The sequence below is a fragment of the Marmota flaviventris genome, chromosome X, assembly GCF_047511675.1.
Source record: "Marmota flaviventris isolate mMarFla1 chromosome X, mMarFla1.hap1, whole genome shotgun sequence".
Taxonomy (NCBI): domain Eukaryota; kingdom Metazoa; phylum Chordata; class Mammalia; order Rodentia; family Sciuridae; genus Marmota; species Marmota flaviventris.
In genome coordinates, this window is record NC_092518.1 from 7,604,571 (window position 1) to 7,626,605 (window position 22,035).

Below are 22,035 nucleotides of genomic sequence, written 5' to 3' on the forward strand. Positions count from 1 at the left end.
CCTGCAATCTAAAAGAATTAGCTGGTCAAAAATATCAATACTGCCAAAGTTGAAAAACTCTGTTATAAAAAAGAAAATATTAGTCTGACCAGTGGTTTGGACTTAGATGAAATATTTCCCCAATTATGGTGGTAGAAATAAGAGGAACCTAGTGGTTCTGCAAACCCCATGTCTGGGTGGTTTAAATAGTCATGCTCCTCCTTGCTCCCCCCTCCCACATCATCTTTGCACTTGGAAACTCCAGGGCTGACAGCCTAGAGTCTCTGTGACTCTATGTTTCCTCCTGCCTATCTCTTCATCTCAGAAGACTCCAGATATAGAATCACTCCATGCAATCAAGAAAAGTATTTTAAGCATTGGAACAAATTGGAATAATTTAAGTAAGTTGATGTATGCACTGCTATAAGGGAGTGGGGAGGGAAAGAGAGGGAACCCAAATCATATGCAAACAGTTTTTAGAATATAAAGCAAAAATGTGGTAGTCTAAAATGTCAATTATTCAAAGATAAAGACTTTTAGTAACATTATAAATGGTTTTCTGGAGTTCGTCTCTCTTTTACCTTTGAGGAAATAAATACTATTAATAGGTTATTTTCAATAACATATTTTAAAGCAATGTTTACAGCATGTTTTTAGGCTACAGTATGTTGGTGTCTTTGTGATGTCAAGTTCAATGTCTGTTTTTATCTTAGTTGATGCTATTGAGTCCATCTCAGGCTGATCTTGGTACCTCTCATGCTCTTCCCTCTTCCACCAGACCTCTATATTCCATTTTGGAAGAAGACTCAAAATGGTAAGAAAGCCAAGAGATCTGTAAAATTGTTATCTGTGATCTTTGGGGGAAGAACTAAAACCAGCTGGAAAGAATAATACTTAACATTGTATTTTGGCTATTTCCCAGGGGAAAACAGTTTTGTGATATTTCATAATAGAGGTTAATTGGGAAAGCATTTCATATTTTCAGATTAATCAACACTTTCTCTGTCCAACTTCCTACAAAAGTTATATATGTGTGCTGTAGTGAGCAGGGGCAGATATTTGGACTGGAGACATGGCTTCTATAGATCTCATTTCTTCATCCTACATTTTTAGCTTTGAAGCAATACCAATCACTGAAGTTACTTTGAGCTTCATGCAGCATATGGTAGGTTGAATGACTACATAGATAGGACAGGGTGGGATGAATATAGGACTAAGATTCCACCAACCTCCAAGCTTGGTGCTGTTAAAAAAGAAAAGAGCTGGCAAATAGTTAAAGTGGTACTATCAGAACTATTGTAACAGGGGAAGAGAGACCTCAGTCAGTATAGAACTAGACTCAATTCCAAATATAGCAAGAATAAGTGGGAATTTATAGTCAGGGAGCAGAATGGTGTCAGGGGATGGAAAATTATTGAGAGGAAACTTCAGGGATTAGGAGATTCTGGTTAAATTGATCTGGAAAGATTCTTACTGGAAGCAGGCCAGGGGGATCAGACATTTCCTGGGGAATGGTGGGGGATGAGGAATTTGATCAAATGCTAAAGGTGCTCACAAACCAAGGTATGGGGGAGGATTCTCAAAAAAAAAAAAAAAAAAGAATTCTTGCTCAAATCAGGCAATGCAAAGATGGATAGAATGGTCCTTAGAGGCTTCTGGGCTTAGAAGAGACTGACTAAAGTTTTGTCAAGGAGAGTCTTTGTCAGTACTGGCTCTCCCAATCACTATCTGGGGGAACTTGTGCCTATCACCAAGGCTGCTGAAGCTTGATTTCTCTGATTATAAAATGAGCATTAGAATATCCTCCTCAATTGCCTTCAGAGCCATTGTGAGGTTCAAATAAAAATGTATTTGTTCAAGTCCTCTGCAAGTGGCATGATGCAAGTATAAGCAAACAGGTATGCCAAAATTAAGTAAGAAAGAGACATTAGTGGCCTTTTCCTTAAATTGTTTTCTCATCCAAATTAGATGTGATGAAGAGTATTCACCAGGAACCCTCTGCAACCTCTGGATCTGAATGTTGGCTCTTGGGCTTATTTTGTATCTAAGATCTCATGAAACGTTAACCATGAGGCTATTCTGCTACAAAGGAAATGACTGCTTATAGTTTCATTTCCTCGAACCCCAGATGTCTATTTTATTGCACACATGTGCGTACAATTGTCTTTGCCTCTTGAGGGATGGCATGATAGTAGTGATGAGAGTCAAAAGAGCTCACATTCTTGACCATTTAGTATAGATCAAGCATCATGCTAAGGGCTTGATATACATGCTTCTGTTTCAGTCTCAAAGCAGTCCTGTGAGGTACAGATGAGGAAACTGAGACCTCACAAGAGTAAGGAGCTTGAGGATGTGGGCAGCCTGATTCTTTGAAAGGGGGGCCCAAGGTCTCTAAGTTTTTAAATCAAGCCTGGCATGCACTTTTACCCAGCAGACACTCAATAAATGTAGGTTTGATTATGATCTTACTATTTAAGAGAATAGGGGAAGTTGGCATATCTCTTATACAAAAAGACATTAAAAATAATTTTCAAAAGAATAAATATACAGGCTGGGCATGCAGGCACGTGCCTGTAATTCCAGTGGCTTTAGAGGCTGAGGCAGGAGAATCTCAAGTTCAAAGCCAGCCTCAGCAAAAGTGAGATGCTAAGTAACTCAGTGAGACCCTGTCTCTAAATAAAACACAACATAGGGCTGGGGATGTGGCTCAGTGGTTGGGTATTCCTGAGTTCAATCCCCAGGACCAAAACAGAAAAAAAAGAATAAATATACCAGGCCCCCAAAACACAGAGAAAATATTCAACCTTACTAATAGACATGTCAGATCCTTTAATCTGGAAATCTGACTTCTAGAAACTCTTCTCAAAGCAATGATCAGGTTTGTGGTGAACCATTTTACCAAGTCAGTGTATGCAGCAGGGCAAAGGATGTATCTCAGGTCCCTTGTTGGGGAGGGCTTAATTCATTGTGGTCCACCCATTAAAGGAATCATATGTAACCATTTAAATTCTATTTTTAAGAGGATACTGAATGACATAATAAAATATTCATGTTATAATGTTAATTTTAAAAAGCAAACTAGAATCAGTAACTGTTGTGTATTCCTGATGTTTTAATGCACATCTTAGATAAGTGCTGGGTGATTACTAAAAGTTAGACCATCTTTGAAGATGTTTCACATACATAAATGTGTTACATATTTTAATTTCACCAAAAAATCCCTGTATTATGATCATTTTACAGTTAGGAAATACGAGTCTTATGAGGCAAAATTATTTATGAAAGTCTGACAGCTCTTATGAGGTAGAATATGAATTTAACACCAAATCTTTCCACTGACAAAGCCCTGGCTCTTACTAAAATGTTTCTCACTATGTGAAATAGATGCAGGGATGGGGAAATACACATTAGAAGGAAACATATCAAAATGTTAAAGCTAAGAAATTTTTAAAAATAAAAATATTAAGTTACCTTAACTATAGCTAATTTCTTTATGGCTAAATAAAGGGATAGTAAGGTTATCTATTTACTAAATTAATAATTATTTAAAAATTCAAAGTAGCAAGGACTGAAACAACTTACTGAGACTCCGACTCAAAATAAAAAATAAAAAAGAGCTGGGGATGTGGCTTAGTAATTAAGGACCCCTGGGATCAATCCCTGGTACAAAAAAAAAAAAAAAGAAGTTTGAAGGGTTTGCTGAAATCAAAAACATTATTACAGATTAATCAACCAGACTCTTCACAGCCTGAGTATAGAACATTTTGACATCAGAAGTTTATCAAAGCTTAGGATTAAGACTGGCAAGCTCTGGCCTATGGGTCATATCAAGCCTGCCATTTGTTTTTGTACAGCCCACAAAATGTTTTTTTTTATGTTTTTAAATGGTTGAAACATAATGAAGAAAAATTACTATTTCATGATACCTAAAAGTTATATGAAATTCAAATTTAAGTTCCCACAAATTAGCAAGGATGGTGGAATGTAATGGACATCATTATACAAAGTATATGAATGAAGACTTTAAAAAAAAGTTCCCACAAATAGTTTTATCATTTGTATACTTGTTTATATGTTTATAACTGCTTTTGCACTCTGATGGCCAACTTCTCAAAGAATTAAATAGGGAGAGAGACTGTGTAACCTCCAAAGCCTAAAATATTTACTAACTTGCCCTTTGTAGAAAAAAATTGCCAATCTGTGACTTATGGAAAACAGGGAATAAGGTTTAATGTCACATGTTTAATATCTTAGGGTCTTTGGTGACTGTTGTAATACATAATAGCTGCTAAATTCCTAATATACATAAAACCACTTGATGTAATTATATTCTTTTCATTTGAAAACTAAATCCATTAGGCTAAAATGGTAAGAAGCAAATGATTTTTAAAAAACTATTTATTTATTTATTTACAATACTGGAGATTGAACCCAGGGCCTGGCATGCACTAGGCAAATTCTCTACCACTAAGCTACATTTCCAGCCTTTGTTATTTTGAGATAGGGTCTGACCAAATTACCCCGCTGGCCTTGAACTTGTGATCCTCCTACCTCGTCTTCTGAATCGCTGGGATGACAGTGTGTACCACCATGCCAGGCTAAGATGTCTCTCCCTTTTAAAAAGTGTGTTACACCATCGTACTTCAATTTTGTTATTGTTATAAAATGAGACTTTGATACCAATGATTTTTACACTTCACAGAGATTAGCCTATGATTAGAAATATTTCAGAACTCTCAAAAAGGGGATATTGGGTGAGAAATCTGTTAGGGAAATTCCTAGTAGAAGTTCAGTGTATAAATAAATATCACTTAAGCAACTTCCCTAATTCAAAGTTCTTGATTAACCCCTAGAGAGACATACAAAGCACAAACCTAGTTACCAAATAATTCAATAACATCAACATATCATGAAAGTAGAAGTCCTCTTCCCCCAGAAAAGGCATCCCTCATTCCATTCCCCAGAAGAAATTGCTGCTAAAGGTCACTTGAATAATCTTCCACTTCTCTTTGCAAATACAAACACATGTACATATATTCAACATAAATTGATCATATGCTACATATGATTTTGATACTGCTTTTAAAATCCACTTTATTTTTATAGTCATAGTAGGTCTTACACAGCTTGTCATGTCAACACCTATAGCTCTACCACATTCTTCTTAGGGAACATTTCATATCCCACTATTGGTGATTTCTCATTTTTAACCATTCTGCCAAATTGATTGGTTGTTATCCAGTTCTTCCCATTCTTACTATTTCAGAGAGCTTAATCAAACTAATAGTCTTACCTGAAGACATATAATGTTTAGTTAATATTATCAAAAGTTGTATTTGCTTGTTTTCCCCTTCTGTGGAATCCTTAAGATATTAATGGTGTTTAAAACTTTGCTTAGGCCATTTTGAAATGGCAGTAGTTTGAGGTTCTGGGGGGCTATGAAGACCCATTGACTAAACTGCAGATCCACATTATACCTTGTGCATTTGCAGTAGATAAGTTTCAGGGAACTCCAAGCCAACAATCAGTCATAGAGTCTGCACACTAGGAAAGGACTTTGCAGGCCCATTAGTTCAACCCCCATAGTCTATAGATGAAAAAGGCAAGGTTTAAAAGAACTCGGTCAGTAGCTCTAAGAGGCTGAACCCTGGCCTGACTGTTCACAAGATTGATAACTCCCAAAATAAATAAACGAGGAGAATTCAGATGAATCCTGGCATGGCTCTAATTTGTTACAAGACACAAGCTATTGACCTCACTTCCTCATTTTTTGTTTTTTGCCATCTACTAGTTTCCAGTTACATACATCTCCTTCTCATTCCTGATATCACAACCATATATCTCTTACAAGCTTGCAAAGTTTTGAAGATAAAAATACTGTATGCAAAGCACAAAGTTCGGAACATCTTGGTTAATGTTTCTTCCTGTTGGTAATCATATTTCTACAACTGTAAACATTCTGGTGGAAATATAATATAGATCTAAAATCAGGAGAATTCAGTTCAAATACAAACTCAAGTCCTGCCACCAAAATGGTGCGTCTGAATGAACAGGTTTTGCCACTTTGAAGATTTAGTTATTCAAGCTTTTGTTTGCAGGGTGGGCAAGCAGCATTACATTTAGATATAACTAAATGTTATTGTCTCACCATATATTTTCCTGATAACAGAGGAAGTTCTGTTCACAAGAGAAAGTCAGGGCTTCTGGTGACTCAGCCATGGTTAGTAAATGAGTAGGAATGGGGTCTGACTCATCACCAGTCCCCTACTTTGTCTAACACAGTACCTTGCACAGAGTAGGTTCCCAGTTCTATTTGTTGAATGATTACATAAGGGTAGAATTTCCTATTATGAAGGTAAAGCTCAAGGTGCCTTTAAGAATATAAATTCATAAATTGCCCCCAATGTAGCACAGCTATATCCTATGTCCATAGGATACAATTCACAAGAAATACAGCATCTGAAAAATGTTTCTGCTTTTTTCCCTTCAACTTAGTTCTACTCAAAACATAAATACCACTTTTTTAATATTTGGAAAATTTATTATGAAAACATACAGCCCTGCCCCCCCACACCCCCTATAAAATAGGACAAAACAGAAATATCAAAGTGCCAAGAATCACTAACTGAAAAGGAAATTGACTAAACTGCAGATCCACATTATACCATGGGCATTTGCCATTAACTGTCTCAGGCAACTTGAACATAGATGGGTCAAAACCAAGTTTGAATCTTGGTTTGAAATTGACTCTCAGATCTGTGCTTCCTCATCAGTAAAACAGGAATATTTACATGCCTTTTCAATTTCAGTGTGAGAGACCAGTGATGCAATAGAAGTAGTGTGTCTGCCTTAATACCTGGCATACAATAAGTAGGGAATAAAAGTCACTATTTTGATACTAACACACACACATACATACACACACACACACACACACACACACACACGATTGAAGGCCGCACAATCTGAATTCTACATTTTCCAGTTTAACAAATGATGTGATTTAGTAAGAGAATAGAAACACCTGTGCATACAAAAATTACACACTCCCATTTCTACCATAATTGGTTCACTAATTGAGCATCCAAATTTACCCAGTGTATTTGCATGTGTAATTAGCTATGATTCATCAGCAAAGCCAGGCCTATGTCATGGTGTACTATGCTATTTTACAAATCAAATTACTAAAAGATGCATGACTTTAGGCACTCATTGACCCAAAAAACAGGCAAAACAAAATTACATGGATTGTTTACATCACTTAAAAAATTAGACCTGGCTCAGAATGGAACTTTTACATTTTAAAATAATATGATTTGAAGCTAAGTACGTCTGAAGCTGGTTGGAAAGGGGGAATTTCCACACTTAAAAAGTTCCATTGGCATAAAGGAATATTTCACATTTTGAAACCATGCTCTCCAAAAGATCCCTTAAGTTAGGAAGCCTCAAAGGTATCTTTCTCTTTAAATAATAAGTTTAGAAAGGCTTTGTTCACTGAGCTCATTTTCTCCTTCACCTGCTTGATCAGAGCCCAAATTCCTCATTGCAGTTGATCTTCCTCCTGACATGAGTCCTAGAACGCTAACTTGTTGATATCTTCAATTCCCAGTCTTTCAGCCCAGCCATCAAGGAGAGCTAAGAGACACCTTGTTTGCCATATAACATTCCAAGGGCTTGGGCTCAACTATTGAGCATAGAACAGGACTAACCTTGTCCTGGTTGTGCCTGTTCCCAGGTGAGACAAATAAACCCTGTACTTCCACTGGTGGTTCAGGATGGAAGGGATAGAACTTCTGAGAAAAAGGGTGAGGATGGAATTTCCCTGATCTCCACTGCCCATACCCTTCTAATGACACCAGCTGCTTTTCTTCTGTGACACTAATTCCACTTCAACCCTTCCTTTAGAGGACCCAGTCCTTTCTAGTCTCTCCTTATCCACTTTATAAAATCTGACCTTCAGAAAAAAAAATCTTTCTAGTGATGATAGTTTAACATGGGACTTCTATGGGATTTTTTTTTTAAGTTTCAAGCTTTGATTTCCTCAGCAAATGCTGATCATGCACTCACTATGTAGCATTATGATGAAGTGTAAATAAGGTGTCTGAACCTGAAGTGTCCCTTGCCTGTAGAGAGATGAAGACAGCACAGTAGAAGGGCTGGAGGGAAGGCTCTGTGTTTGAATTACCTGGAAACTGCCTTGGTGTGTTGTAGCATCTCTGCTTTTCACTTTCTTCACTGAAAATGAACATATCTCTTAGAATTGGGAGAAGGAGTGAATGATTTTGAAATTAGCCACATGTGAATGGATTTACAGGCTTTTCAGGTAATCCCACTTCTCCTTGGTAGACTTGGATTGAATTTTCTTTATGTTAAGTCTATGCACAAGTTTAACACAGCCTAGCCTAAAATTTGATCCAGACCAGGGGTCTGCAAACTGTGACCTGCAGGCTACATCTGTTCTGCCACCCATTTTTGAAGAACTGAGTTGAGGATGGTCTTGTAATTTGAATCACATTAGAATTACATTCTACGTAGCTACCTAAGTATCTCCATAAGATCCTCAATTTCACCTAAAGTATTATGTTTATATAGAAAGTTTGCCAACTCTTGGTCTCGACAAACCTCTAACAGAAATTTCTGGGATGATGAACACATTCTGTATCTGTATCTTGCAATACAGTAACCACTAGCCTAATGTGGCTTTTGTGCAGTTAAAATAGAGTTAGTGTGACTGAGAGACTGACTTTTAATTAATTTAAAACTAAATAGCAACATGTGACTAATGGCTATCACATTAGAGCAGCTCTAGAGAACTTCAAATGCAAAGACTTTGTTTTCTGTCTGCTCTCTGGGTTCTGTGCTCCTCACTTTCAATTTAATCAACTATCCTGAGGCTCTCTAAGTCAATGGGGAGGTAACACTCTTAATCAGATTTTTGCCCTGGACTGGCTTTTAATGTCTGCTAGAAAATGCTTAATGGAAAGTGCTTGAAAAATGCATGTGGACATAGGCTTATTTTCTCTAAGGCTGCTACTTTGATTCTATCCATTACATCTGTCTTAGTTTGGGAAAAAGTAGTTGGCTTTTTCAACTTAACCAGGCCTCAAATTTTAAAAAGTCATAATCAACTTAGTGTTCAGGCTGCAGGCAGACAAAATCTCTTTTATCAAAGTTCTGTTTCCTTCCAGTTCTTCTTTGAAGACTGGCCAACTTCAGCACTAGTTCATTTTTTCTCATAGGACTGCTGAAAAACAGCAAGAAGCTACCAACACATAACCATCATTATGAATATTGCCAAACCATTTCTCCTAGAGTAAAGTTATAATTGGCATATGTTCTGCCTTCCAAGATTTTCCAGGTGATAGTGTATGAAGTGTCTTTCAATAGTATAATATGGGCCATCAGCTTTCCATCCTCCAATACCTGAGTCTTTCTTGCTTATAGACTGATGAAATCAACATTAGATAATTTAGATTCTCTCATGGGCAGCAATTTATTTACAAATTCTATATTGGTTAAAATTATGATTGTGTGCCAAGCATGGTGGTGCATGCCTGTAATTCTAGCTACTTGGGAGGCTGAGGTAGGAAGATCACAAGTTCAAAGCCAGCCAGCCTCAGTAACTTTGTGAGGCCCTAAGCAACTTGTTGAGAACTTGTCTCAAAATTAAATAATAATAATAATAATAATAATAATAATAATAATAATAATAAAGGCTGGGAATGTGACTCAGTGGTTAAGACCCTCTGGGTTTAATTCCTGGTACTAAAAAACTATTAGGTTTGTGTTTGTGCAATGAAAATCCAGTTAGCATTGATGTACCATAACTATTTTCTGCTTTATCATTAACTCCTAGAAATCAGTAATTCAGAACCATTATTTCTATTCTGCTCTATGAGGTCACACAGGAATGATCTGGACACTATGGATCATCCACCTTGTTGCTTCACTATCCCTAACTTGTTTCCCTCATTTGCATCATCTAAGATGGCTGCCTACAACATCCACATTATAAGAAGCCACATGGAAGTAGATGGGAGGAAGGGGAATAGCTCCATTGTTTAAGGACATGTGCCAGAGATTGCATGCCTCACTTTCTCTCACATCTCATTGACCTAGTCATAGGTTCACACTTAACTGCAGTGGAGTCTGGGAAATATAATAATTTTACAGAGTGGTGGATGCCCAACTAAAAATGGAGAATCTGTCACTATGAGGCAAGTGGGGAAAATGTATTGGGAATATATTGCAATTGCTAAACTCTGATGATAATAGAAAGAAGTAATTGTTAGTATTAAAAAATACCAAATGGAATAAGAACAACATACATTTAAACTACACATAACACAAGTGTCAGAATCTTGTCTGAAAAGAATTAATGGTTTTCTACATTGTAGACTCCTGTTGATTCCAGAAGTATAACCTGAAGGAACCTTCTCTGAGGGGAATTATTCTCCTGCAGAATAAACATTAAATGAATAAGCCTATAAATCAGTAAGATAATTTCTGACTGTGCTAAGTAGTATGAAGGAAATAAAGCAATGTAGTATAATACAATGTATGCCTCTCTGTGTCTCAATTGACTCATCTGTATAATGAAGACACACAGGTTTACAATTCCAAAATCCCAAAGCTGAAAGTTGTGTCCTAACTCAGTTGAAAGCAATATGTCATGATCTGAGTTGCTCTCTGGGCCCCAATATGTATTATATATACAGGGTATATGTGTCATGTTACCTTCTGAAATCAGTAAAAATCTGAAATCCAAAACACAAAGGTTTTGGATAAGCGACTGAAAACCATTAGAACCCTCTCATTTGGTTATTGTGAGGATTAAATGAGTTAGTATATATAAAGTACTTAAAATGATGCCTGGTAAATGCTGCCTAAGTTCACTACTATTACTATCATCATCACTACTACTACATGGGAGGTTATTTAGATTAATTGGTCAGGGAATTCTTCTCTGCAGATTGTCACCTGAGCAGACACCTAAGAGGTGGTAATGACCTGGCCATGGGAAGAGAAGGAGAAAGAAAATCTCAAAAAGAGGGAACACCAAGTATCAGGATTGAGAAGGTTACAAGCTTGGTTCCAATGCAGAAATGAAAAGAGGTGGCCAGATGGCTGATATGTGTTGAAAGAGGGGAAAGCTGGTTCAAGGTTAGAGAGGTAGGTTGGAAGCAGAATATACACACAATAAAGAATGGAAAAAACTTTGGATTTCATTCAGAGTGTAATTAGGAAGTCATTTTAGTTGATTGGATTTGTGTTTATAGAGAATGCTCTGATGGTGATTAATGAATGAATTTTAGAGAAGGGGAAGCAGGGAGATCCATTTGGAGTCTACTGCAGGAGTCCAGGTAAAATTGAATGACTACTTGGATTAGAAAGGTGGGAGTAGATGAGCAAAAAAGTAGACACGTGAAGAGAAAATTTAGAAGGTGGTAAAAGTTTTCTAATTAATTTTACACTTGAATTTATAACACCAGTATGTAAAAGCTAAAACTTTCAGTCATTGTCAGGTGTGTTAAACCAAGTGGTATGATGCACTCAGTACATACAGGCTTTACAAGAGCAATTCTGTGATCTCTCCCCATTGCACAAGTAGCTTGAAATAGGCCATGGTGAAAATATTTACACCATGGACATTGACACATGCTATGAATCAGGACTTGACAACTGAGAGCATTTTGCTGGCAGGGGAGAAGGAAGGCCAATCATTTAACATTTATCTGCACACCACTGGTTAAGATGTGACTTTATTTTCTATAATAATACTTCTTTAGTGCCTCCATTTTAATTGATCACAAAAGTACTTAAACTAGAAACACCCTGGGAAGCTTGGTTGGTAATTACTGGCTCAATCATTTAATGTTTTTAAATCAGTTAATTCAGGTATACTCCCACTTCTACCTAGGGTCTCATATATGTTCATGGGAATGGGTTGGGAAGAGAGCACCTGTTTCATGATTGTCCTTTATTCATGTTGGGCTCCTCTGGAATAGAGCGTGCCTCCCTGGACCACAATATCACTCAGCAGCAGTATCTATTGCCTTCAGATAGTATGATCCAAGCACCCATCATGCTTTTTAAAGAAGCATAGCCAGGGTAGGGGTCCAAGGCCTGGGAGCCTATAATCAAGGCCCATGCATAACATTCACTCTACTTCTCTCCTTTCTCTCTTCTAAAATATTTCCTCCTATCTTGACTCATCCTCTCCTCCCTGAGTAGTGAACACTTTCCCTGTATGTTTGAGTAATTGTGATGCTCTAGGAAGATGTGCCATATTTATCTAAGGTCTTCTTGTATCCCCTGGCCCATTACCATATATTCCCAGGTATCTGCATGTTAGAGTAACATAGCCTTAAATAATTCTGGTGGATGAAGAAGGTAGGAAAGAGTATGGCAAGTGGGGGGACTTGAAAGTCAGTGAACTTGGGTTTAGCAGTAAGAAAAGCTGGTACAGGAGTTATATCAGATAGACCTAGACAAGGAGGCAAGGGGAAAAGTTATGGAAGACTTAGAATCCATGATAAAAGCTCATGCTATAAAACGTGAGAATAAAACAGAAAAAGAAAATAATTTTAAAGACTACACAGCAAGACAATCACTTATTAATGTTTGGGAATCTGGATGGATAATGTGGATTGGAAGAGTGAGGGCATAGGGACTAGGCTTTGGAGTAGACCAAGGCCCAGCTGGTGTTGTGTCAGCTAAAATGGGAAAGCAAGGAGGGTGTTGAGAAGTGTAATGGAGGAGGTCAGCTGTAATTGATGAATGGTTTTAATGATGTGGAAGAGAGGACAGGGTTGTGAAAGGTTAAGAGGACAATTTTGTTCCCTTACCTTCAATGCACTTGTGGGTTGCATGTAAAGATGGGTTCAAAAGCCATTTTGAGATCCTTCTGAGCTATATTGCATTGGAGAATAAGAAAGCTGGGGTAAATTTTGCTTATTTACCTCCTTTTAGTGGAATTAAGGGAAGTAGGAATTTGATTTATTAGATATCAACATGATTGATTGTCCATTGGGAGTGCAAAATCATTAGTTGAGCCAGAGCCTACTGTAGAAACATAGTCTGGATTGTTCCATGTATAATTACTAGTAAAACTAACACCAGCATTTCAAAGTAAAATACTGATAGAAATCCTGAAATATGACAACAAGTTCATGTTTGAACCTCCTTCTAAGGCAGGGCCACTTGAAATTCATATGCTGATCAGCGAAGTTCTTCAGTGCTTCTCATCTTGCCATTTAAGGCTCAGTTTTCCAGGGTTGCAGTGTCTTTCCTGCTAAACCTAAATGCCCAAGAATCATCTTTCAGGGTAGATTCCTGTGTGTCCCATTTTGCCCATTTTGCCATTTTTTGGTTATGCTTATAATCTCAGCATAATCCTTTATGACTGACCCCCTTATCCCCTGTAAGTATCCACTTGATCAATTATATTACTCTAATTATGGATCACCCAGGTAAATTTATGTAATGTAAACCTAATGGATTGGGAAAAAAAATTCATCCTCAAATCATTTTGGAGGTGATTTCTGGAATTATTTCCAAAAACAGTCCATGAGAAGAACCAGTTTATAGAATGGCAGTAAGGCAGTGCCAAAATGGCAGGAGTGTATTTGATAATCAAATGCCATTTGTTAAGTGGGTGACCTTGGGAAAACCAGTTAATATTACTAATCTGTGCCTTAATTTGTAATATAGGGAAAATGGATCTCTTATATTTTCTTATTTAGAGTATTATGAGGTTTGAATATTATGAAAGTCTCTTGAAATGTGTACCAGGGCATGGTGAGCAAGTAAACATTAATTGTACTTAAGTCCTTTTATTTTTCCCGTGCTAGGGATGGAACCCGGGGCCTCCCACATACTAGGCAAATATTTTACCACTGAGCTACATCCCTAGCCTGTACTAAAATCTTAATGTGTGGTTCTTTTCAGATGCATATGCATTTTTCACATTCCTTGACCCCCCCAAATTTAAGACTTCGATAGCTAATTGTTGACTCCTTCTTGTTGTGGTATTCTATTTAACAACAAATCAGAAAAAAGTCTGCTTTTGCACAATAAAAGATATTTTGCTAGAAAGTTAAGGTGCCCAAAACTGAATATGTGACCAAATTATGGAAAACCTCAGTGATTGACAAATACTGTCCCGAGGTGTGCTATTTAGATAGCTAAAAACAAGATCTAAATTGTTTATTTTACAGAGAGGTAACAAATGGGACTTTCAAATTCTGATTACTAGCATATTTTAGAACAATGGTTTGTTCTTTTTTTATATTTTCAGGTGTTTCCAATGTGGACATTGAAGAGACAATTTCTTATCCTTTTAAACATGATCCTAATTTCCAAACTCCTTGGGGATAGATGGTTTCCAAAAACTTTGCCCTGTGATGTCACTTTGGACGTTCCAAAGAACCAAGTGACTGTGGACTGCACAGACAAGCATTTGACAGAAATTCCTGAAGGTATCCCTGCCAACACCACCAACCTCACCCTCACCATTAATCACATAGCCAGCATCTCCCAAGACTCCTTCCATAGGCTGGACCATCTGATAGAGATTGATTTCAGATGCAATTGCATACCTCCTCGAATGGGGCCAAAAAACAATGTGTGTACCAGGAGGCTGCAGATTAAACCTAAAAGCTTTAATAAACTCACTTATTTAAAATCCCTTTACCTGGATGGAAACCAGCTTCTAGAGATACCTCAGGATCTTCCTCCCAGCTTACAGCTTCTGAGCCTTGAGGCCAACAACATCTTCTCCATCATGAAAGAGAATTTAACAGAACTTGCCAGCATAGAAATGCTCTACCTGGGCCAAAACTGTTATTATCGCAATCCTTGTAATGTTTCATTTTCAATTGAGAAAGATGCCTTCCTAAACCTGACAAATTTAAAAGTGCTCTCCCTGAAAGATAACAACATCACAGCTGTCCCCACTGTTTTGCCATCTAATTTAATAGAACTGTATCTTTACAACAACATCATTACAGAAATCAAAAAAGATGATTTTAGTAACCTCCACCAATTGCAAATTCTTGATCTAAGTGGAAATTGCCCTCGTTGTTATAATGTTCCATTTCCTTGCACACCTTGTGAAAATAATTCCCCCCTAAAGATCCATGATAATGCTTTTGATGCATTAACAGAATTAGAAGTTTTACATCTACACAGTAACTCTCTTCAGAATGTGCCCCCAGCATGGTTTCAAAAAATGAAGAAACTTAAAGAACTAGATCTTTCCCAAAACTTCTTGGCCAAAGAAATTGGGGATGCCAAATTTTTGCATTTTCTCCCCAACCTCATCCAACTGGATCTGTCTTTCAATTATGAACTTCAGGTCTATCAGGCATTTATAAATCTATCAGATGCATTTTCTTCTCTGAAAAAACTAAAGATTCTGCGGATCCAAGGATATGTCTTCAAAGAGCTGACAAGCAGAAATCTCTCTCCATTACGTGATCTTCGTCATCTTGAAGTTCTTGATCTTGGCACTAACTTTATAAAAATCGCTAATCTTAGTATATTTAAACAGTTCGAAGGATTGAAAGTGATAGACCTTTCAATGAATAAAATATCACCTTCAGGAGAAGTTGGCTTCTGCTCTAACTCCAGAAGTTTTGCAGAAAGTCCTTGGCCCCAGGTACTTGAAACATTCCATTATTTCAAATATGATGAGTCTGCAAGGAGTTGCAGGTTCAAAAACAGAGAGGCTCCTTCTTTCTTGCTTTTTAATGAGGATTGCCACATGTATGGGCAGACCTTGGACCTGAGTAGAAATAGTATATTTTTTATCAAGTCTTCTGATTTTAAGCATCTTTCTTTTCTCAAATGCCTTAACTTGTCAGGAAATAACATTGGCCAAACTCTTAATGGCAGTGAATTCCAACCATTAGTCGAACTGAAATATTTAGACTTCTCTAACAATCGACTTGATTTACTCTATTCAACTGCATTTGAGGAACTTCACAAACTGGAAGTTCTGGACTTAAGTAGCAACAGCCATTATTTTCAATCAGAAGGAATTACTCACATGCTTAACTTTACCAAGAACCTAAAGTTTCTGAAGAGATTGATGATGAATAACAATGGCATCTCTACCTCCACTAGTAGGATCATGGAAAGTGAATCTCTTCAAATTCTGGAATTCAGAGGAAACCACCTGGATGTTTTATGGCGAGATGGTGATAATAGATACTTACAATTCTTCAAGAATCTGATAAACTTAGAGGAATTAGACATCTCTAAAAATTCCCTGAGTTTCTTGCCTCCTGGAGTTTTTGATGGTATGCCTCCAAACCTAAAGACTCTCTTCTTGGCCCAAAATAGGCTTAAATCTTTCAACTGGGGAAGACTCCATCTTCTGAAGAATCTGGAAATTTTGGACCTCAGCCACAACCAATTGATGACTGTCCCAGAGAGATTATCCAACTGTTCCAAAAGTCTCAAGAAACTGATTCTTAAGAATAATCAAATCAGGCACCTGACAAAGTATTTTCTAAAAGATGCTTTCCAGTTGCGATATCTAGATCTCAGTTCAAATAAAATTCAGGTTATCCAGAAGACTAGCTTCCCAGAAAATGTCCTTAACAATCTGCAGATGTTGCTTTTGCACCATAATCGATTTCTGTGCACCTGTGATGCTGTGTGGTTTGTCTGGTGGGTTAATCACACAGAGGTGACTATTCCTTACCTGGCCACAGAAGTGACTTGTGTGGGGCCAGGAGCACACAAAGGCCAGAGTGTGGTCTCTCTGGATCTGTATACCTGTGAGTTAGATCTCACTAACTTGATTCTGTTCTCATTTTCCATATCTACAGCTCTCTTTCTGATGGTGGTTATGACAGCAAGTCACCTCTATTTCTGGGATGTATGGTATTTTTACCATTTCTGTAAGGCCAAGATAAGGGGGTATCAGCGTCTGCTATCAACAGGTTCTTGCTATGATGCTTTTATTGTATATGACACTAAAGATCCAGCTGTGACAGAATGGGTTTTTGAGGAGTTGGTGGCCCAATTAGAAGATCCACGAGAGAAACATTTTAATTTATGTCTGGAGGAGAGAGACTGGCTACCAGGGCAGCCAGTTCTGGAAAATCTTTCCCAGAGCATACAGCTTAGCAAAAAGACAGTGTTTGTGATGACGGACAAGTACGCAAAGACTGAAAATTTCAAGATAGCATTTTACTTGTCCCATCAGAGGCTCATGGATGAAAAAGTAGATGTGATTATCTTGATATTCCTTGAGAAGCCCCTTAAGAAGTCCAAGTTTCTCCAGCTCCGGAAGAGGCTCTGTGGGAGTTCTGTCCTTGAGTGGCCAACAAATCCACAGGCTCACCCATACTTCTGGCAATGTCTGAAAAATGCTTTGACCACTGACAATCATGTGTCCTATAGTCAGATGTTCAAGGAAACAGCCTAGTTTTTTTTTTTCAAAATGTGACTATCTAACTTACTCAGGAGGTGCCTGGTTGCCTGAATTTTCTCATTAATTTTTCACCACAAGACTGCTTTGATATTCTCCAAGAATTAGAATTTCCTATGTTGGAGGAAAGTCACCAATGTATGACAAAGAAGTTGGAAAGATGGAATTTATGTAATATATCAAGTCTTCTTTCTTCTTTCTTTGTATCTCCATTTACATTTCAGCTTCTCATATCAACTCTTGTATAAAGTACTTTTGGAAGACAGATGGCAAGGAGAGAACATGAGGCTCTGATTCACCTGCAATTATGATCATTAAATATATGCACAATCTTGAAATTAAGAAGAACCATACTACTACCCTTAAGAAGTTGGCATATGGTCTGGGGCTGTAGTTCAGTGGTAGAGCACTTGCCTAGCATGTGTGAGGCACTGGGTTCAATTCTCAGCACCACATATAAATAAATAAATAAAATAAAGGTATTGTATCCATCTACAACTAAAACATTTTTTAAAAAGATTTTGGTATGTTCAGAAATAGGTAAAAATACTAAATCTCTATGATACCAAACTATACCAGAGTGAGTTTAGTGAAATAAAAACCCAGTTAACTCCTCAACAAATTGCTTGCTAGCACCCCTTCTGTGAAGACCAAATGTTGGTACCACACAGACAGTTACTGCTTTTGTGTCTCTTGTTCTTGTAGCTTGGGTCTGTTGATGGGCTTCATAGGGAAAAAGAAACATCATTACTATCCATGAACGTGGTCTACCTATAGGTGGAAAAATAATTAAAACAATTTACCTTTATGCAAAATGATGTTCTTTACCTTTGATGATAATTTACTTGTGAAGTACTTTTATCTGAACTGCAAAATATTATATCCAAAGTAAATTAGCCTCATCAAATGATCTTTCAAACTACTTTGTTAACTAACACTATATATTTAAAAGTATCTGCAAACTTGATGCACCAATATTATGTGGTCTTGATGGTAAACCCCAAAAGAGGATGAAAAGGGCATGTATTTATAGTTATCAGAGATGACAATTAGATGGTTGACAACTATACAAATTCCTTTTTATTTTTGAAGACAGGAAAAGAAGAATCAGAGGTTGATAAATCTTAACATTGAAAAAGTTTCATTTTCAAAAAGAATCAAAACATTCTTAAGACAAACTGAGTATAAATTCACATGAGTTCAAAGTTTGAAATCTGAAATCTGGCCAACTTGCTTTATTTTATAAAATAAAATTTCTACAAAGTTATCTGTGCCATTTGGAAAAATAGCATGCATATATTCAAATCCTGGAGCATTAGCTTAAAGAAATTGCATTTTCCTCATATGTGAAGATGCCAAAAGCTGTACTGTAAATGAATGCATACTATGTGAATTAATATAGTATAGTATATAAATTATCATAGTATCTGAATTACTTGCACAAGATATTTAATCGATTAATAGGAGTACACATTCCCAAAGGAATTTTTGGAATGATAGAGAGGTGATTAAGTTGCTAGAGTCAACTATTTCATAGCTTCTAGTAGCTTTGCTGTGCTCAATAGATTTTCCTTTTTTGTGAAAACAAAGATAATGTTGGCTTTGGGCCATTATAAATTTTCTACTATTAAAACATAAAGTCATAAAGATTAAACTATTTTGGTGATTTATAAAATCATAAGTCACTTGAAGACAATTTAAACATCTTCTGAAATGGATTAAGAAGAAGGGAAATTAAAAAAAATAAGGCAACTCAGAAACCACAGCTTCTTTTGACATGAAGTTAAGTACGGTGGTTTGATGCAGAGAAAACAACCAAGAGCATACCAATCATGGTTTTTGTTTAATTCCTTTATGACTTTGACAAGTCACACTTTTAAATGAGGGCCCTCTGTGAAGTTTTGTGGGGCTGGAGCTGTCCATGGATGGCTCTGATCAAAAGCCATCACCTCAAGGTTCCAAGAGAACATGACTCCTAGGTCCCTCCATAAAGCTCAGAATAAAGAGCTTCTCTGCTGACCCACCTCTGGTTGGTTCTACCCCAGAAGGGACTCCTAACTTTTCCATAAATCCTGCTCCACCATCAATATTTGGTCCCCAGGTCCTTTCAACTCTGTGCCTGCAAAGGTGTGTTCTTCCTGCTTGGATAAATGCTGCACCTGAGCAAGACTTAGACATTTTTAGGATTCAAGCCAAGGGATACGTTGGGCAGGGCATATATTACAGTTGAGGGAAAAGCAAAACAAGTGTCTAAAGTTTTTAGGGGAGAGAAAAGATTAATTTGATTGTAGGCCTATTTCAGGTTCTCTGGGCCCCAGCATCCTGTTTACTTCCAGTAATATCTGTATGAACCCTCTTAGGTCCAGATGGTCTCTCAATTGTAGTCATGGAGTATAGAGTACATGAAGGGATGTAGTGATCTGAAAATGTGGACATCTTGTTTAATCTCCTAGGAAGCTGTGGTAAAGGTAACAAGGACACACACTCTTCTTTTGAGGAGGTCTTTTTCCCTTCCATAAAACATGCCTTTTGTTTACTTCCTTTTCATCCTAATCCAGGTAAATGAGAAATCCAGGATGCACATCCTGCTAGTTATTTATGGTCCAATTATTAAATGGGGGTGGAGCTGAGGTTGGAGTTTTTCCTATACCTCATCTGCACATGCTCAGTAAGAAGAGAAGATTGACTTGGGAAATCACTCCTGCTTGGAATTTTGAGGTGCCAGGTCCCAGAAGCAGTTAGTTATGGGACATGCTGCCAGTTGTATTTGATGAAAGGTTGAGTGCTAAGCCCTAAGGAACATTGGGAACTTATTTGCAGCATCTGAAACATAAATAGCCAGCTGTGTGGGAGGAAAACAACCAAACATGATTGAGGAGACTCAAAAGTTTAAGGACACCAAGCAGAAAATTAATCCATTTAATTGGGTTAATCTAATGAAGAAAACATGAAACCAACCTATTTACCAACCAACACATTGAAGGGGAATCATGTTGGAGAAAAAGTCCCAAGCCCACAAAAAGATTGTAAGGAAAAAAGCCCTGGTGACATAAGGGCCATCCATGCTGGTGAGAATGGAATTATAACAGGGCATTTTTGTGCAGTTCTATGTTTTCTTTCTTTCCCACCATCCTTTTTCCTCCCCTTCCCTCTCAGTTTCTTTTTGGCTATAGATACACACAGCAAGCCTCATGAAATGCACAAGAATGAAAAGAAGGCAGCTATACTTGCAGGTGGATTCTTCTGTTTGGAAAGGTGGTCACGTGTGTACTTTTGGTTTAAAACCTCTCTTTCCTGACACACACAGAATAAATCCCCACCTGCTTCAGTGAGCATGACCTTCTATAATTGGCTTGGTGAAAACTTCCTGGGTGACATTGGCTAGATTTTCTGCCACATTCAAATTCATATTTTTCTACTTTCAAGCATAGGAGGTAAGAAACTGGATATGAACTGGTGCTCTGCCTTGAGGATTGCCCTAATCTCAGATTTTAATTCTTTTCTCACATGTTTGTCATGACATTTCAGTGATTTCATTTCTTCATATGTTTATCCTTGCCCCTTCTTGATGACTTATATTAATTAAAAGTTTTAGAAGTGTACAGAGTTAAACTGACCGTGGAGGTTTGAGTCACAGTATCTCACAATAAGCACCCTCTGGAAACAGTCTGGTGGGATCTGGAGAGGAAAAAGGAAGTCCTACTGCCCTTGTGGCAGTTTTCAAATATCCCTTAGTGCCCACCACTGGGCGGGGGGAGGAAGGCAGTTTCTTCCACAGACAACAAATGGCTCTTAATGTTCTTCTGGTTGGTGATGACTCCCAAGGCTAAACCTAGACAGAAATGGCCAACTTGGATGCCACACTGCTCTTTCATGATACACATGACGGCTTAACATCACCGGTGAAGGTAGCACAGTGGAATATAGATTCCAGGGACTTTTGTAACAGTGAATTGCATGAATTGACATCTTGAGCAAACTTTGTAGTAACATCTACATGAACCCATATTTGAGGCCCATTGTCCAGGGGGACCACACTGTTAAGATCTCTTAAGCTGTTTTGGGAGTTAGGGCTTGGCTGTTGTCCGGCTGTTGTCTCTGAGATTGTGAATAACATCTCTGGGCAAGGTTCTAGTGGGGCCCAATACACAGGACTTAGATACCTGGTGTTATGCATTAAACAAAATAGCTTTCAGCTTCTGTCTCTCATTTTTAGGACTGAATTTGCCACAACGTAGTTGCCTTTGGATTGAGGCATCATAACCAAAGTTCTCAGTTAACTTATAGCCTGTCAAGGATTATCCTAACACAGTGTACTTAATCATTAGTTGATTATTTTATGAGATGATCGACTCTTCAGAACAGGTCACCTAAGAAAACTGGACACTAGAAGAACATTTTGAATGGGGAGGTGCATTTTAAAATAATCCCAATTTGGGTTCCTACTCATGAGAGCAGATCCACAAAGGAAATGACAGACAAGGAGAAACTGAGGAGGATTTTAGGAAGACAGATGCAATATGAAGTCTCTGGGACCCCAACAATGTTATTGAGTGGGGGGAAGTCACATATATTATGCAGCAAATGCAAATTAAATGTTTAATTTATTCCAT

General features: G+C 37.6%; 1 protein-coding gene across 3 annotated transcripts; it reads left to right on the forward strand.

Moving 5' to 3' along the window:
- The first annotated feature begins 228 nt into the window (after nt 1-228).
- On the forward strand, nt 229-20,754 carry Tlr7 (toll like receptor 7). Of its 3 annotated transcripts, none has more exons than XM_027946514.2 (3): nt 229-380; nt 693-793; nt 14,279-20,754. In XM_027946514.2, the coding sequence occupies exons 2-3, from the start codon at nt 791-793 to the stop codon at nt 17,417-17,419; spliced, it is 3,144 nt and encodes a 1,047-aa protein (XP_027802315.2). In that variant the 5' UTR covers nt 229-380; nt 693-790; the 3' UTR covers nt 17,420-20,754. The 3 variants fall into 3 exon arrangements, with proteins under 3 accessions (XP_027802315.2, XP_027802316.2, XP_027802317.2); XM_027946515.2 differs by having other exon boundaries at nt 758-793; XM_027946516.2 differs by lacking the exon at nt 693-793.
- The last annotated feature ends 1,281 nt before the right edge of the window (nt 20,755-22,035 follow it).